Source organism: Neoarius graeffei, chromosome 1 (genome assembly GCF_027579695.1).
Source record: "Neoarius graeffei isolate fNeoGra1 chromosome 1, fNeoGra1.pri, whole genome shotgun sequence".
NCBI lineage: Eukaryota > Metazoa > Chordata > Actinopteri > Siluriformes > Ariidae > Neoarius > Neoarius graeffei.
The window spans coordinates 54,092,728-54,111,267 of NC_083569.1; the positions used below are offsets into that span (position 1 = coordinate 54,092,728).

The 18,540-nt window shown below is 43.0% G+C and overlaps 1 protein-coding gene across 2 annotated transcripts in view; it reads left to right on the forward strand.

Annotated features, from left to right (window-relative positions):
* LOC132894605 (protein phosphatase 3 catalytic subunit alpha) overlaps positions 1–18,540 on the forward strand; it is a 246,988-nt gene that overhangs the window by 176,431 nt on the left and 52,017 nt on the right. For both annotated transcript variants that reach the window (XM_060934673.1, XM_060934682.1), the window contains exons 3-5: positions 12,221–12,345; positions 15,593–15,704; positions 17,141–17,286. In XM_060934673.1, coding sequence (XP_060790656.1) covers positions 12,221–12,345; positions 15,593–15,704; positions 17,141–17,286 — 383 coding nt within the window. The remainder of the gene's footprint in view (positions 1–12,220; positions 12,346–15,592; positions 15,705–17,140; positions 17,287–18,540) is intronic.

The following is an 18,540-nucleotide window of genomic DNA, read 5'->3' on the forward strand; positions in this document are numbered from 1 at the left end:
AAGTATGTGAACCTTTGCTTTCAGTATCTGGTGTGACCCCCTTGTGCAGCAATAACTGCAACTAAACATTTCCGGTAACTGTTGATCAGTCCTGCACACCGGCTTGGAGGAATTTTAGCCCATTCCTCCGTATAGAACAGCTTCAACTCTGGGATGTTGGTGGGTTTCCTCACATGAACTGCTTGCTTCAGGTCCTTCCACAACATTTCCATTGGATTAAGGTCAGGACTTTGACTTGGCCATTCCAAAACATTTAACTTTATTCTTCTTTAACCATTCTTTGGTAGAACGACTTGTGTGCTTAGGGTCGTTGTCTTGCTGCATGACCCACCTTCTCTTGAGATTCAGTTCATGGACAGATGTCCTGACCTTTTCCTTTAGAATTCGCTGGTATAATTCAGAATTCATTGTTCCATCAATGATGGCAAGTCGTCCTGGCCCAGATGCAGCAAAACAGGCCCAAACCATGATACTACCACCACCATGTTTCACAGATGGGATAAGGTTCTTATGCTGGAATGCAGTGTTTTCCTTTCTCCAAACATAACACTTTTCTCATTTAAACCAAAAAGTTCTATTTTGATCTCATCCATCCACAAAACATTTTTTCAATAGCCTTCTGGCTTGTCCACATGATCTTTAGCAAACTGCAGACGAGCAGCAATGTTCTTTTTGGAGAGCAGTGGCTTTCTCCTTGCAACCCTGCCATGCACACCATTGTTGTTCAGTGTTCTCCTGATGGTGGACTCATCAACATTAACATTAGCCAATGTGAGCGAGGCCTTCAGTTGCTTAGAAGTTACCTTGGGGTCCTTTGTGACCTCGCCGACTATTACACGCCTTGCCCTTGGAGTGATCTTTGTTGGTCGACCACTCCTGGCGAGGGTAACAATGGTCTTGAATTTCCTCCATTTGTACACAATCTGTCTGGCTGTGGATTGGTGGAGTCCAAACTCTTTAGAGATGGTTTTGTAACCTTTTCCAGCCTGATGAGCATCAACAACGCTTTTTCTGAGGTCCTCAGAAATCTCCTTTGTTCGTACCATGATACACTTCCACAAACGTGTTGTGAAGCTCAGACTTTGATAGATCCCTGTTCTTTAAATAAAACAGGGTGCCCACTCACACCTGATTGTCATCCCATTGATTGAAAACACTTTACTCTAATTTCACCTTCAAATTAACGGCTAATCCTAGAGGTTCACATACTTTTGCCACTCACAGATATGTAATATTGGATCATTTTCCTCAATAAATAAATGACCAAGTATAATATTTTGTCTCATTTGTTTAACTGGGTTCTCTTTATCTACTTTTAGGACTTGTGTGAAAATCTGATGTTTTAGGTCGTATTTATGCAGAAATATAGAAAATTCTAAAGGGTTCACAAACTTTCAAGCACCACTGTAATCTGGCCGAGTACTTCAACTGAAAAAGCATGTTGGTGCATCATTTGAGCTGAGAACACCGATTTCAGTTCATCTGCTACAGTGTGTGCACTTCTGACTACCACGTTTTTTGTTCAGTCTGTGATTTGATCTGAATATCACCTGGTTGCTTGCATCACTGACCAGAGCAGCGGGTTGGCTTCCAAATTCCTTTTTGTTTCTTTTTATTGAAGAAACCGACCGAGTAAATTCACTCTGTGTTGCAACCTCCTTCGTCGTTTCTTTTCTTTTCTAAACAAACGAACGCTACGGCCAACACTTCTTATTACTCTGCTGCATTTGTGTCTCTTTTAGCACCACCACCTTCTTTGTTCTTTATCTGTATGGTGTTCGACGTGGTTGCCAGATATGTCACACAATTTATCTAGTCCCGTCTCTGCTCCATGTTTCCTTCAAAACACAAGCCCAGCTCCACATGACCCATTGTTCCTTAAGATACAAGGAAGACGTTCATCAGGACTCTGTACTAGCGCCCAGGTGGTGAAATGAACCTTCCTTTCAACTTGTCCTCTTATCGTCACTGTACTAACTCCTGTGTAACAGGGTTTGAGCTTGGTGCTGTTCGTAGACTCTGATCTATTTTACGAGCATGAGCATGTTTTTGATGGAAACTATAAAGCGATTTATAGGAAGACCGCTTCACTGATGCACAGCATTTTATCCAGATAATATACGCAGTATTTATACAGAGATGCACTACCGTTCAAAAGTTTGGGGTCACCCAGACAATTTTGTGTTTTCCATGAAAAGTCACACTTTTATTTCCCACCATAAGTTGTAAAATGAATAGAAAACATAGTCAAGACATTTTTCTGGCCATTTTGAGCATTTAATCGACCCCACAAATGTGATGCTCCAGAAACTCAGGCCCTGTCCACACGGTAACGGATTCAGGTGAATCCGATACAATTGTTTATCATTTCGGCCTGGCGTCCACACGGCACCGGCGTTTTGGGTGCCCCAAAACGCAATCTTTTGAGAACGGGTTCCAGAGTGGAAAGATCTGGCAACGTTGCCGTTGCGAAGTCGTCTGGATGAGTAGAACGGATTTGTTTACGATGACATCACAACCACATGTGCTTCACGCCGGGTAGAAGTGTAACGAACTCGATGCGAGTTGTCAACAAATCCTATAACTTGGTTCATGAAACGCGCTTACAAAATATTTTCACTGTGAATATTTATTGTGTAATGGTGCAAAGTGAGAGAGAGGGAGAGAATAGCCCTTAGGGCAGAGTCAATCCCGCCAGCAAAAATAGGGAAAAAAAGGAGCGATCTCACCTCTTCAGATGTTGGTTTAAGTCCTACAATACATTCCTCAAAAAGGGCGTAGAAGAACAAATTAATCCATCAACGTGTAGCATTCAATTTATTCCAGACCATTAAAGACGCCGCCTTCCGCGTAGAATCATACGTCATCCTCGCCGCCATATTGGATGGGTCAAAGCGGAGAATAAAGATGCCTCATTCATGTGCTGCGTTTAACTGTACCAACAGGTTTGCCGTCCAAACGAGATCACATGGGATTACCTTTCACAGGTGAGACTGGAAAAATACTTTTCATTGTATTTGGTCATTATAATGTAATTTTACAAACAGATTTTTCTGATTTTGTGGCTAATATGAAGTCTCGCGCATAATAGTTTATGCGCATGCGTCCTTACTTCTATTGTTCTGGTGTCTCCGAAGGGACCGTCTTCCAGCGCCCCTAGAGGTGTGGCATGTGTATTGCATCATTTTCAGCAAGCGTTGCGTTGCCATATGGACCTGATATTTTACTGATCGTTGCCCATGTGGACGCAATATTTTTTTAAATAACATCTCGTTGCCGTTGTCGTGTGGATGTAGCCTCAATCTGCTCAAAGGAAGGTCAGTTTTATAGCTTCTCTAAAGAGCTCAACTGTTTTCAGCTGTGCTAACATGATTGTACAAGGGTTTTCTAATCCTCCATTAGCCTTCTGAGGCAATGAGCAAACACATTGTACCATTAGAACACTGGAGTGAGAGTTGCTGGAAATGGGCCTCTATACACCTATGGAGATATTGCACCAAAAACCAGACATTTGCAGCTAGAATAGTCATTTAGCACATTAGCAATGTATAGAGTGGATTTCTAATTAGTTTAAAGCGATCTTCATTGAAAAGAACAGTGCTTTTCTTTCAAAAATAAGCAAATTTCAAAGTGACCCCAAACTTTTGAACGGCAGTGTAATGTTGAGAACCAAAATAAAGGGGGATGAATATAACCTGCCCCCCAAGCCAGCAGGCAGCACATCAAAAGTTGTCCTCAGACCTGGCAGTATTACAGTCGTGCATCATCTGTGCTCACAGCTCCCTCAAAAGCGTTTTGCTCCCGAGCAGTGGTGCACAGTGTCGAGAGAGATGTACACAGGGCTCCTGTAAAGCACACCAACGAGTGAGCGTTTTTTTTCCTTTGAGGAGGTTTTTTTTTCTTACATTATTTGAAGTACATGATCAGCTTTAAAAACCTCCATACTGACAGGAGGAATAAGAATAAGACTAGACCTGCTGGCACAAAAATGGTTCACGACATGTAACCGACAGGAAATACAACTGGAAACGAGAAACATGAATCTAGTTTGGTCTCTGCATTTTGTCTCCCTGTTAATTGAGGCTTATGCATCCTAATGTAGGCCAAGTTGCCTGTGGTGCTGTGCATCTCTCTTCCACATCCTCGCGCTGTATTATTTTTAAAATATTTTTGAAAACGTATCTGCTGATTTTAGTTTTAGCAGTCTAACCTTAGCTAAAGTTAGCCTGTGCCTTTCTAACTGCTGGAGAGAAAACAAATGATAATCTTTCTTATATTTAGCCCAGACAACTTTCTGCATGTTGCACAATGGCCAAGTTACGCGTGTTGAAGATGCTCTCGGGTCTTGTAGCTACCAGTACAGCGTAGGTGCTGCTCAGTTTCATAGAGTTCAAAGCTACTACCAAAGTCAGAGAGCAAGAACACAATAAGGAGAAAAGGAGTTGCTTTATCTGCTCCATGCTTGTAAAATATGCGGTGTCTGCGTCTTTTAATGTCATACCAGAAAATGTGTGCATCTCTCTCATGCTTCTTGCTCTCGCTCCTTCTCTCTCATGCTTCTTGCTCTCGCTCCTTCTCTCTCGCATGCTTCTTGCTCTCGCTCCTTCTCTCTCGCATGCTTCTTGCTCTCGCTCCTTCTCTCTCTCTCATGCTTCTTGCTCTCGCTCCTTCTCTCTCGCATGCTTCTTGCTCTCGCTCCTTCTCTCTCGCATGCTTCTTGCTCTCGCGCCTTCTCTCTCTCATGCTTCTTGCTCTCGCTCCTTCTCTCTCATGCTTCTTGCTCTCGCTCCTTCTCTCTCTCATGCTTCTTGCTCTCGCTCCTTCTCTCTCGCATGCTTCTTGCTCTCGCTCCTTCTCTCTCTCGCATGCTTCTTGCTCTTGCTCCTTCTCTCTCTCGCATGCTTCTTGCTCTCGCTCCTTCTCTCTCTCGCATGCTTCTTGCTCTCGCTACTTCTCTCTCTCGCATGCTTCTTGCTCTCGCTCCTTCTCTCTCTCTCGCATGCTTCTTGCTCTCGCTCCTTCTCTCTCTCTCTCGCATGCTTCTTGCTCTCGCTCCTTCTCTCTCTCTCGCATGCTTCTTGCTCTCGCTCCTTCTCTCTCTCTCGCATGCTTCTTGCTCTCGCTCCTTCTCTCTCTCTCGCATGCTTCTTGCTCTCGCTCCTTCTCTCTCTCTCGCATGCTTCTTGCTCTCTCTCTCTACATTTGTGTTTCTCTGTAGGGCCCGTGTGATTTTGTCTCAGTAGTCCCTTCTTGTGATAGCAGAGCCAACAGCTACAGGAGGGGTAGAGCAAGGGGAGCTTGTCCATTAGTTAATCAACCGCAGATGGCATTGTTCTCTCAGGAGGATTAAATTTAAAAACATTGTTGAAAAATACTAAAATGTCATCAAATATACTTTGGTGGCCATTAATATGCCTGGGTGGCCTGTTCAAGTAAAGTCTGTGTGTAAAAAACTGTGGACATCTGACTATGACACCCATATGTGGTTCATCCCCAAACTGTTGCCGTTAAAGGTGGAAGCACCTCTTTTTTTTTTTTGTATAGCATGTTTTTGTGTGCTGTAGCTTTACAATTTCCCTTCACTGGAACGCAACTCGGGTCCAAACCCGTTCCAGCACGACAAAGCCCCTGTGCACAAAGTGAGCTCCTTAAAGACGAGGTCTGCCAAGGTTGGTGTGGAAGAACTCCTACACAGAATCCTGAGTCCCAACTCAGCCCTGCTGAACACCTCTCTAATGCTCTTCTAGTTGATTGAACGCACATCTCTTATAGCCACGCTCCAAAGTCTGGTGGAAAGCTAAAGAGAAGAGCGGAGGTTATTGTAACAGCAAAGCAGGGAAGTAAAATCTGGAATAAGATCAAAGCACATATGGATGTGATTGATCAAGTGTCTGCATACCTTTGGCCATACAGTGCCTATTATGCAAGGGATAAAACCATGGCATCGTGTGTTAGCTTGGCTTGATATGAGCTAATCTGAAGCCCAGAATGTTTATAGTTTTATTCTGTTGAATGTCTGTGAAACTAGTTAGTTCCTGTTATCGCTTAAGTTATAACAGTAATAGCAGTCATTTCCTCTGGTTTGAAGCTGATAAGACAGAAATGAAGCTTATCATGCTACCAAGAAACCACAAGTGTCTGTCCTGAAGACTTTCTCATGTCTGAAAAACTGAAATGAACAGCTTTCCCTCTGACTGACTGACTTCTCATAGAACTCTTGATAACAGTCTGTTTATGTGCAGCATTGAGCACACAAGTCTCTGTGTAAATCCTTATTACAGAAACAACAGCGTATTACACAGGTTCCCAGCCGTGGTCCTGGAGTACCCCCTGCCCGATATAGTTTGGTGTTTTCCCTGCTCTAACACGTTAATCCATCTAATCAGCACTTCCAAAAGGTCACTGGTTCGATTCCCTGGACCAGCAGGAATGGCTGACGTGCCCTTGAGCAAGGCACCTAAACTCCAACTGCTCCCCAGGCTGCTCTGGATATGTCGTGCATCACTCTGGATAAGAGAGTCTGCTAAATGTCTGTAATGTAATGTGTATTAGAGCAGGGTAAACACAGATATTGAGTTCTTCAGGACCAGGGTTGGGAACCTGTAACGTAATATATTAGAACGAACACATTACTATAAACCCATGATTCACCTTAGAGCTGTCCGAGCTGTGCTATTATGGCAAATCTCATCTCATTATCTCTAGCCGCTTTATCCTGTTCTACAGGGTCGCAGGCAAGCTGGAGCCTATCCCAGCTGACTACGGGCGAAAGGCGGGGTACACCCTGGACAAGTCGCCAGGTCATCACAGGGCTGACACATAGACACAGACAACCATTCACACTCACATTCACACCTACGGTCAATTTAGAGTCACCAGTTAACCTAACCTGCATGTCTTTGGACTGTGGGGGAAACCGGAGCACCTGGAGGAAACCCACGCGGACACAGGGAGAACATGCAAACTCCGCACAGAAAGGCCCTCGCCGGCCACGGGGCTCGAACCCGGACCTTCTTGCTGTGAGGCGACAGCGCTAACCACTACACCACCGTGCTGCCCCATTATGGAAAATATTTCAATATTATGAACTTCTGACCAATCAGATTGAGGACTTGAGCAGCGCTGTGACGGACCGGACCGTTGTCACGAGAGCCGTGTTCGCCATCAACACGTTGCCGTTGTGTAAGAGAGTTGAAAACACTGCTTGAACACTCGGAATAAATCGTGACTTATTAAGTTTGAGCAAATAGCAGCTTGAACAGAGGAAGCTCTATTTATAGAACTCGTTCTGCCTCCATGAATAAGAAATAACTGGCAAATAACTAATATGATGTCGATACTGACACAAACAAAACGGCGTAAACACTACCACCAGTGGAATCAGCAGAGACGGGGCTGCATTATTTACAGCTCCTGTACCTCCAAATTGAGCCCGGCTAATTTATTGCACACACGTTTGGCAGAAAAGCTGAAAATATTGATGGGCTGCTATGGGGAGTTAGAAAGAGCGTTTGCTAAATAGCATTTGCATTTCAAGTGGACACTGGAACAGAGCTTGTAGAGCACAGTAACCATGGAAATGTGCATCTTATGAGAACATTGTCACTCATCGTATTGTGCTCACTTTACGAGCATGTGGTCAAATCTGTTAATGATTTTATGGTTGCTGGTGATAAAAGTAACATTTAAAAAATGGCATGAGGTCAGAGTAGTGTCCTCAATATCAGCACAGTTCTCAAACCCTAATGCTCTCTGGCACATTGTGCCTCTTTCACCACTACCTTCTTTGTGTGTACATTGTTCAACTGATCAGATCAGATCAGACAAAACTTTATTTATCCCCGAAGGGCAATTAGAAACTGGGTTTCTATGTACTTCTTATATTTCCTTAAAGCAGATGCACAGAGCCTTTATTTTTAAATAAATTTCTGAGTGGATAGTATCTCCGTCCTTGACTCTTGTATGCTGCATAAATGGGAATAAAAAAATATATATTTCTGAGAGTTAAAATCAACCTCAAAGTTGGCGTTCAAGCTGCCCCGCTGAGCCAGCCAGCCCTGAGTGCGTGACGTCACAGCAGGAACCGGTTTTAAGGCCGAGGCCTTTGACAGCTATAGACCAAAGTCATATAAATAAAACTTTTTGGTGAAAGTAAGAAATACCGTCACCGACTTGCTCAGCTTAGACTGATTTGACTTCACTGATTGTGGGTTGACTCTCATTAAAACAGGATGGGTGTTATAACTTATGCAACATACATGTACATGCATGCATTTTCACTGATGAAACGTAAAAGGCTGATTAAATAATCAGATGAACTGAGATGATCTCATTCTGAAGCAAATTAAATAATCTTGTACTGCTAACTTAAACACACTAATACATGTAAGTTGTATTATCTAAATGCATGTAAACATGTTGTTTTGTATCCAAATGAGTCACATCTTACCTATCTGTGTTCTTGCTTCTTGAAAGCCGATCTTGTGGCCGATTGTTTTTGAAGCAATCTGACTTTCAGTTGTTTGTTCAGTTCTCCGTTCATTCGCTTCTTCCATGTAAGGGTGAGATGGCAGCGATATCCAGCGGAGAAATCAGACGGCTGGTACTCCATACTGAGTACTCCGCCATTACTGCTCGGCTCAGGCAATTACTAAAACCCAGGACAGGACGTCACCGGTTTTAGCAACAACTACAGGGAGGTCACTGCCTGAGTGATATGTCCTGTTCTGTCCCGGGTTTTACCAACAACCCTCGGCTCACACTCCGGGAGAACGGGTGCAACTGAACTTACTTTCCTTTAAAAAAAAAAAAAATTTTTCTTGTAGTTTTCTTTAATTGTTGGTACTGCACCTTCTTTCAATACGGGCTTATAGCCAACGCTCCTCAACAGATCAGAGGTCTCGTACGAGTCTTCAGTAAAATGTGCAGAGCAGAGGAGAGACCACTTCATAGGCGCCCAATGCGCCCGTGAACTTCTTGCAAAACGCGTCCAAATCTTTGCAGTTTGAACATTCTTGGGTCATGAATACAACATGAATCCACCTTCTGTCGTGTTGCTGCACCCGCCAGCAACATATCTACGTGGCATAGCGATAAATTAGCTCAAAATGGAGGATCGGAGTTGCAGTCAGCTCTGTGTTTTAGGTGGGGTTTACATTAGACCATATCAGCGGATCATCAGATTAACGTTTTTAAAACGATTCGCGTGCACACAGCAACGCCAATACACGGATACGCTCGGCTCCGCAGGCATCCTGCGCTCCAAATCACTCCTCCCTGAACAGCGAGTGCCCTCTGGAGGGTGCGCACTCCGGCCCTGCGCAGCTCACAGAGCGCGCGAGTGAAGCGCACGAGCAGTGATTTCGGGACAAATAGCAGGAAGTGAAAGTCCGCGCCGTTTTTCAGCAGTCGCGTCACATGACCAACGTAGCATGACCAACGCCAGCGAATCAGGAAGGTGGATGTCACAGTGACGTTGTCCAATGATGACGTCAGCTAGAGCTCAGCACAGCATATCCTCGTTCCTCAATGTTTACACAGCACCGGATCAGATACGTAATGGATTGAATACGTGGGCCCTGGCGGATTCAAGTTGTTCCGCCTGTGGAGTGGTTTCCCGGCGTTTTAATGTGAACGGACAGTGCATCCACGACGAAAACGAGACGGATACAGTCTAATGTAAACACCACCTTAGTATAGCGGAAATGGCGATGAGACCGATAGCCTTCCTGCTGTGACGTTATGGACATGAAGGTCATTCACTCAGACCGCTACCGATATGAATGACTTTAATCGTAAAAATTACTATATTAGATTTATTGTTAACGCTTAAAACTATTCCTGTGCCATTCTTGAGGTCTTGAAACGAAAGTGAGGCCATGATTCTGCGTATCTCTTTTAAATAAGCTTCTTTTTTTTCCCCATTTAATAAAGAATAGCTACACAAATGAGTCACGTTAATTGATTCACAACATAATTCATTTATACAGAAAATGCATATTTTTACAGAGCTAACATTTGAGAATAGAAACGAGGTGTGTGCATATCGCATGCTCACAATCAAATGAATTATTTGCTGTGAGTTTTTAACGAGTTCACCGATTTCTTCTTCCTTATCCAGGATCGTACTTCAAGGGCAAGGCCCAGATTAAAACGGCTTGTTTTCATGTTAATGACTTGCAGCAAATTGGCCAAAAATGGAGTGAATGCATAATGTGTAAATGATTGATTATTCTTCTGCAATTGTGATGTTGAGCAGGATAAAGCAGTTACTGTGGATGAAAGACTGAGCGAATATTCTTATGCGAATGCTTTCGAGTTAAATATATCTCCAGTTCATATACCATCAGGGTTTTACTTATTCATCCACTAAGTAGAAGTTGTGGAGAGAGGGATATGGAACATGCATGATTTGTGACCAGAAAGGTCACCCAACAGCCCAGCCTAGATATTTTAACCTTTTTTTAAAGGTGTAGAAGAAAGCTCGATGGTATACGAGTTGGCTCAGCCTCTGTTAAATGCCATCGTATTGCCACTTCTGCCCTTAAACACTGAGCAATCCACATTAATGAGCAGTCGTCTCCTGGTGCTTAATGCACGACTGCTGTTGTAACTATGCACCTTTTTTGAACGTTTTCATAACACGCCATTCCAGTGGAAAGTAAAGCCGAGGAGCCGAACTCTGTTTTAATCTGCTCAGGCAGTCAGTGCGTTTACATGCACATAGAGAGAATCGAATTTCTGCCGTTGCTCGACTGAAATCGAAGTTCAAAATGCCATGTATACACCTTAATTCAGCTGAAATTGAACCGAACTTGATTTCTCGGAATCGAGCTACACGACCTAGATTATGCGATTTCTGCCTAGCTACTTAGTGCATGTAAACCCTATCGAGCTAGTAGTCGAGCTACTTACTTCAGCACTGCCCCTTCCGGAAGTGACGAGTGACGAGACCACAAGGGAAACACAACAGCCTCGGTCGGCATGACAACGAATCATGACAACGGCATGAATCTTTTCCTTTTGTGGCATTGTTTGCACTGTTAAAATTTAGCTCACTTACTGTATCACCAAATACATCTGTACAGCTGTTGCATAGCTGTGAATTGTGTACATAAACAAGTCACTGTGTGTGTGTGTGTGTGTGTGTGTGTATATATATATATATATATATATATATATATATATATATATATATATATGTCCAACATCTGAAGAATGTCAATAAAAACAAAACAATTGAACTTTTTGTGTTTATTAAGACACAAGTTAAATTGTAAGCAAAAAAAAATATTTTTTGTAAGAAAATGGACTTTAGAAAAATATTATTGTGCAAAATAAGTTGTCTTACAAAACAGTGGTCTGCGCCGGACAGTTTGTAGCCATACAGTCTGTTAGAGCAAGCCTAACAGCTTGAACACGGAACTGCTAGTGTTGCCAGATTGGGGGTTTTAAGTGCATTTTAGCGGATTTGAACATGTTTTGGGCTGGAAAACGTCAGCAGTATCTGGCAACACTATAGCTCTTCTTCATGACGACAACCGGAAGTGTACCAACACGATGGGGCGTGTAGCGCCACGTGTGGCTCGGGTGCACAATGCACCTTGCACAATAGCCCGATTTCACTTGTGCATGTAGGATTGGATTTCTCTGGCACCCCTGCTGGGACCCTTTGCTCGATTACCGACAGCAGCTCGATTTGGACGTGCATGTAAACGTACTGACTGTATTTACTCACTTTATTACAGGACAAAACATCTGAATGCGTATTTACACTGTCACTATATTGGGGCATCGCAATAGCCATCACTCAGCAGGATGCTGGATGAAAGTGAGTCTTTGCTCAGTGCGCATTGTTTAATGCACAAAGGCGCATTTCAGCCGGCAGCACTGATGCATGTATTATTCATTAAACAAGAGGCCAGGTGACACTCTTTATATGAAAAGCCTCAGGCACCATTGTTTGGTAATAAGATGGAGGAAAAGCTTTCAGTCACTGTGCTACTTCAAAGCCCCGATGTCAGCTCAGCATGGAAATGTGTGCACCAGTGTGCCACGCATCGATAAGGAGGGTTATGTTTTCCTTGTGTATGTGCATTTAGATTTAAGGAAAAGGTTGCTGAGGTTGATGTTCGACAGAGTTGCATTATAAATGAAGAAAATACCCGGTGCACTGACTCTTTGAATGTTTGTTTTTCCTCTCTCTCGGATTCTTTTCCAGTATGTGGAGACATCCATGGGCAGTTCTTTGACTTGATGAAGCTGTTTGAAGTGGGAGGATCGCCAGCCAGCACACGCTACCTTTTCCTTGGCGATTATGTGGACAGAGGATATTTCAGTATTGAAGTACGTGTCATGTTGCATTGATGCCCAATTTCAAACTGTCCTAAAACACCTTATCTGTTATGTGAAGGTCTGTTCTTTAACCCTTGTGTTCTGTCTCGGTCAAAATGAATCATTTTTAAACCCTCGCTGGCCGAAAGGACCGAAGGGGGATTATGTCATGGCGAAGTCCGTCCATCCTGGAAAGGGTTCTCACCTTCTGAAATCAACTCCTCTCATAATTTGCGGAGGAATTTCATGAAACTTGGCAAAAGGCTTTGTTATCGGACAGTAATACACATTAGGGTGCATCAGTTGCCCTCACTTTCATAAAATCTGATGCATTTTTATTTGGGTGTTCCTTTTCACCAATAAAGACATCCTGTACAATTTTTTGACCATATTCAAAAGTCTAATGGTGGCACCATGAGGTTCATTTTTTGCCAAAAAACGCTTATTTTATGTTTTCGCGTAAGGTTTGAATCACAATGTTGGACTCCATTTATTGATTTCTTGTGACCCAGAGATCATGTTAAGAACCTTTGCAAGGGATTGAGAAGCATTAATGTGATTCATAATACTATTGTTTAAAGGAACAGTCCACCGTACTTCCATAATGAAATATGCTCTTATCTGAATTGAGACGAGCTGCTCCGTACCTCTCCGAGCTTTGCGCGACCTCCCAGTCAGTCAGACGCGCGGTCACTCCTGTTAGCAATGTAGCTAGGCTCAGCATGGCCAACGGTATTTTTTGGGGCTGTAGTTAGATGCGACCAAACTCTTCCACGTTTTTCCTGTTTACATAGGTTTATATGACCAGTGATATGAAACAAGTTCAGTTACACAAATTGAAACGTAGCGATTTTCTATGCTATGGAAAGTGCACACTATAATGACAGGCGTACTAACACCTTCTGCGCGCTTTGGCAGCGCATTGATATCTGAGCTCCGTATCAATGCGCTGTCGAAGCGCGCAGAAGGTGTTAGTACGCCTGTCATTATAGTGCGCACTTTCCATAGCATAAATCGCTACGTTTCAATTTGTGTAACTGAACTTGTTTCATATCACTGGTCATAGAAACCTATGTAAACAGGAAAAACGTGGAAGAGTTTGGTCGCATCTAACTACAGCCCCAAAAAATACCGTTGGCCATACTGAGCCTAGCTACATTGCTAACAGGAGTGACAGCGCGTCTGACTGACTGGGAGGTCGCGCAAAGCTCGGAGAGGTACGGAGCAGCTCGTCTCAATTCAGATAAGAGCATATTTCATTATGGAAGTACGGTGGACTGTTCCTTTAAAAGTAGTTGAACAATGATTCAATGAACAGCTAAAACTCAAACTGTGCTTGATAATATATTTAGAATGCGTACTAAAAATGTGTAAGATATTTGGTATACTCTATAAGGTGCCATAATGTTTCATGAAAAGTGATCGAAATTTTGTCATAAAAGTCATAAAATGGCAGCTTTTTCCATAACTTTGAGCTCCTGGTGCCACCATTAAACTTTTGAATTTTGTCAAAATATTTCACCCAGTGTGTTTTCTTACCAAAAGGAACATAAAAACAAAAATGCATCATGATCGGAGGAACCTTTCATTTCTAGGGAGCAAATGATGCACCCTAATACGCATATTGCAATTTTGTTTGCGATATATTGTAGCGGGGGGATATTGTGCTGTCAGAGCACTCTTGTTAATTTTGGCTGAAAGTTGAAAAATACTGAGATGTGGGTCCGTCCATGTCTGGCTTATTTTGTCAATTTGAGCAAATTTACTTTTGATACGCCTGCCATTGCCCTCTTCTTAATTATATTACACGGGTTAGGGTTAGGTTTCCGTTCAGGAATAAACCAGATTACTCAAATTGGTGAAATATTAATGGACACAAACATGCTTTTCATTAAAAAAAAAGTAGTAAATAATTCACTCTGTTAAATTATTTGCACACGTTGATAGAACTTCCTCAGGTATAAGAAGTGCTTTTTATGTTTCATTACTGTTCCAAAAAAGAGATGTAGATATATTCAAACGTTGGTCAAATATTTTCTGTATCAGCAGCCCAAAGTCAGTGTGACCTGTGAACAGACCAACCGTGAATACATCTACATCTATTGCTAAGTAGCAAACAGAACACAGGGCTATGGGTTAGGTTAAGCATGGTGAGTTTATCTGCTTTCACATTTGATTTCTGCAGTTTCTTTATTTCTAGATAAACTTTTTTTTTTTGTGTGTGTGTATGAAAAGTGTTTACTTAATTTTCTCTGGGGCTTCCAAGGGAAAACGTCCAACTTATCATTGGGAGATCACAAGTTCAAATCCTGACAATCCATGGCTGGGAATCAAGGGAGCAAAATTGCCGGTGTTCAATGGGTGTCCAGGGACGGCACACACACTTTCTCCTGTCAGTCATAATGATACTAGCCGATCATAGGTGTCTGTAAGCTCATGTATGTGGAAGAGGGTAGATGGCGCTTTCCTCTGTTGTCCCTTTTCTACCAAAGCAGTTCCAGGGCTGGTTCGGGGCCAGTGCTTAGTTTGGAACCGGGTTTTCTGTTTCCACTGACAAAGAACTGGCTCTGGGGCCAGAAAAACCGGTTCCAGGCTAGCACCAACTCTCTGCTGGGCCAGAGGAAAGAACCGCTTACGTCAGCGGGGGGGCGGAGTTGTTAAGACGAACAACAATAACAAGACCGCGAAAGATCACCATTTTTAAGCGACGAGAAGCAGCAGCTGTACAAACGCCAAGTCATCCATTATTATTATTGTTGCTGTTGTTGCTGCTGCTTCTTCCGTTTTGTTTTTGCTTCGATATTCGCGCCAAGGTTTATGCAAACGCAGCGACGTAATGACGTATACAGCGACGTAACTGACGTATACAGCAACGTAATGACGTGGCTTCCCTTAGCACCGCGAGCTATGGAAAAGCAAACTGGTTCTCAGTTGGCTTGCAAGTTGAACGAGTTGTGCACCAGCACTGGCCCCGAACCAGCCCTGGAACTGATTTGGGTGGAAAAGGGGTGTGTGTGTGTGTGTGTGTGTGTGTGTGCTTTGTGATGCAGAATGAGCTGCAGGCTGAAAAGATGCAGATGTGTATGAATGGGAGGCTGATGGGTGTGAAGTTGGGGAGAAGAATCCCCCTCAAAAAAGTTCATTTTGAAGGTTTTAAGAATTCTGTGAAATAATGTCTTGAGTGCATCTGAATATTTGTCATTCGTACCATTTACATCCTAATGTTTGTCTTTGTGTCTGGTTTTTTTCTCCTTTTCAGTGTGTGCTGTACTTATGGGCCTTAAAAATTCTCTACCCCAAAACACTGTTTTTGCTGCGTGGGAACCACGAATGTAGACATTTAACAGAGTATTTCACCTTTAAGCAGGAATGTAAGTATAGCTACCAGCCACATTGCCTCCCACTTTACCCAAACACATCAGTAACTCGTATGTTGTACTTTGCCAGCTATACATAGTTTTCACATGACGTCACAGAGTCGGGGATTCCCTAGTGGCGGCCATCTTGCGGGGCAAGCTTACCGTACTGGTGACTGAGCACACATTGTAACGCACGAGTACAAAGTCTTCAAAAGAACCCAAGCAGGCTATTTAAAGCTAGCAATGGTGCACACCTGTTGTATTCACGGCTGTCGTAATAGGTCAGACGATGACGTCAAGCGGAGCTTTTATGGAATTCCCACTGTACGGGAGCACGAAGGCGAGCAAACAAAGAAACTCAGCATACAAAGGAGAAATCTATGGCTTGCGAGAATCAACTGCAAGGATTATCAGCCTTTCAAACACAGCAAAGTCTGCTCCGATCATTTTATAAGTGGTAAGTTGTTTAAATAAACAATCAATTGCAAATCCGTTACAGTCCATGAAACATAGGAAGTATAAGGATGAGGAAAAAAAACAGTGAATCGGAAAGCTGCGCAGCTTCGCGCAAATGTGCGCAGCTTTCCGATTTAAATCAATTCCGATTTAAATCAACTCGATATTATACACACACATTTATATGCAGTGTTGAGAGCTCTAAAATTCCAATGTTTACATACCTTGGCTGTAATTAGGACACGACTGTCACTTGTTTTTGGTGGACTTCACGGACCCAGCCACAGACAAAATAATTGTATGACTCCAGTGACTTGTATGCTTTGAGGTCGTCAAGTGTGTAGGCACTTTTACTATTCACGGAATAGTTCACAATATCAGGGTACGATATGGATGGCAGCCCTGCATAGTCACTTGAAAATGCTTCTTTGTCCACTTCGTAGGGGTCAGTTCCCCCAATCAAGGCCAGTTTGGCTGCATACCGTTGTCGTGAGATGTCGTCCAATGTATCTATATACTTCCGTTTGCTTGATTTTGTCAACATTGATCTTTATTTTAGAAAACTGACTATATAACTTCATAAATTCATCCGAGATAATGTAGCTGGTAATAGCGATGGTCCGTTTTGTTTGCCCCACAAGATGGCGGCTGGAGGGCGTTCCCCGGAATGCTGTGACGTCAGTGAAAACGTTTTGAGCTCAGTGTTAACTGTGGTATGTTGGGGGGGGAACAAAAAAAAAAAAAAACAAGCAGGCACTTTCTTTAAAGTCTAAAGTGAGAAATTAAAGTGTTTCCTGTTCAGCCCATGAAGTCATATTCTCGACTTGCCCACTTTGATGGTTAGACTTCAGACATGTTGCTTTTGGATTGAACATCTAAACACCTGCCAGAGTCAAGCTTTTGGACATGATGATTGCATTTATTCATATTGATGTTAGCTTTGTGTTTCCTTCCCACCATCTCCACTTGGCCCTCTTTTCCATCCCTCGCAGGTAAAATTAAGTATTCGGAGCGAGTGTATGACGCATGTATGGATGCCTTTGACTGCCTTCCACTGGCCGCACTCATGAATCAGCAGTTCCTGTGTGTGCACGGAGGCCTGTCCCCTGAAATAACAAACCTCGACGACATAAGAAAAGTATGTACGCCACATTGAAGCAATCACCTCCAGATTCCTCCAGCTGCTTTCAAGAGTATCGCTCAGATGTGGCAAATATAGTGTTGAATGCAGTACTTGTAAAAATGAGTCAGTAGCTCAAAGGTAAGTAGTAGTTAGCTAATAAATGCGTAATGTGAACGACACTGAACATAACTTTTATGAAAAGTGGATATTTAGAGCCAGTAATTCAGGAGTTTGTGTTTGATGGATATGTATGAAGGCTTTGTGTGTTGTGGAATTCAGACATGGGTATTAAATCTATAACTGAAAATACAGATTTAATCACTTAATATCACCGAACAGCATAATTTCCGTGAACTCCAAACCTTTTATTTGATAATAGGGTTTTGTTTTTTTGTTTTTTTTAAATAAATGTATCTCACATTCCCACTCACTAGCTAGATCAGCCTGGATGAGAGTAATAACCTCGGATAGCTTGCAGAGTGTACAGTATGTATGCATGTGTGCGTGCGTGCGAACAAGTATCCAAATATACTATTCAAAAAAAGTAGGGGATATTGGATTTACAAGTAGAATGAAATGCAGATCATGAGGTCAGGAAGGAAACAAATGACAGAAAAACATTAAGGAAACATTTGTCAATTTATTCGAAACCCTGTGTACAGTCAGTAAAGGACAGATTCTCCAGAATAAGGGTCAACACAAACACAGGGTCACACAGCAAATTTACGACCATTTTGAAACCGAGTCAGTAGCGGGTAAAACCCCCTCGGTTGGCTAGACAAGCTCGAATTCGGCGTGGCATACTCCTAACGAGACGGCCCAGGTCATTTTGGGGAATGTTATTCCATTCCTGTTGCAATGCTGCAGCAAGTTCTTGGACATTGGCAGGAGGTTGTTGACGTTGGCGTAGCCGCTGTCCAAGCATGTCCCAGACATGCTCGATGGGGGGAAAGGTCCGGACTGAGTGCTGGCCATGGTAATCTGGTGATATTCTGCTGCTGGAGGTAATCTGTAATGATCCTGGCCCTATGACATCTGGCATTGTCATCTTGGAAAATGAAACGGCGGCCATAACGACGTGCAAACGGCACAACATGGGGTGCCAAGATGTTGTCCCGGTAGTACTGCCCTGTGACACGTCCAGCAACAACATGCAAGTCTATTCTGCCGGCAGCAGTGATGCCTCCCCACACCATTACAGAGCCACCCCCATACGGATCATGTCTAATGACGTTAACATCATGGAAACGTTCATTACGTCGGCGCCAA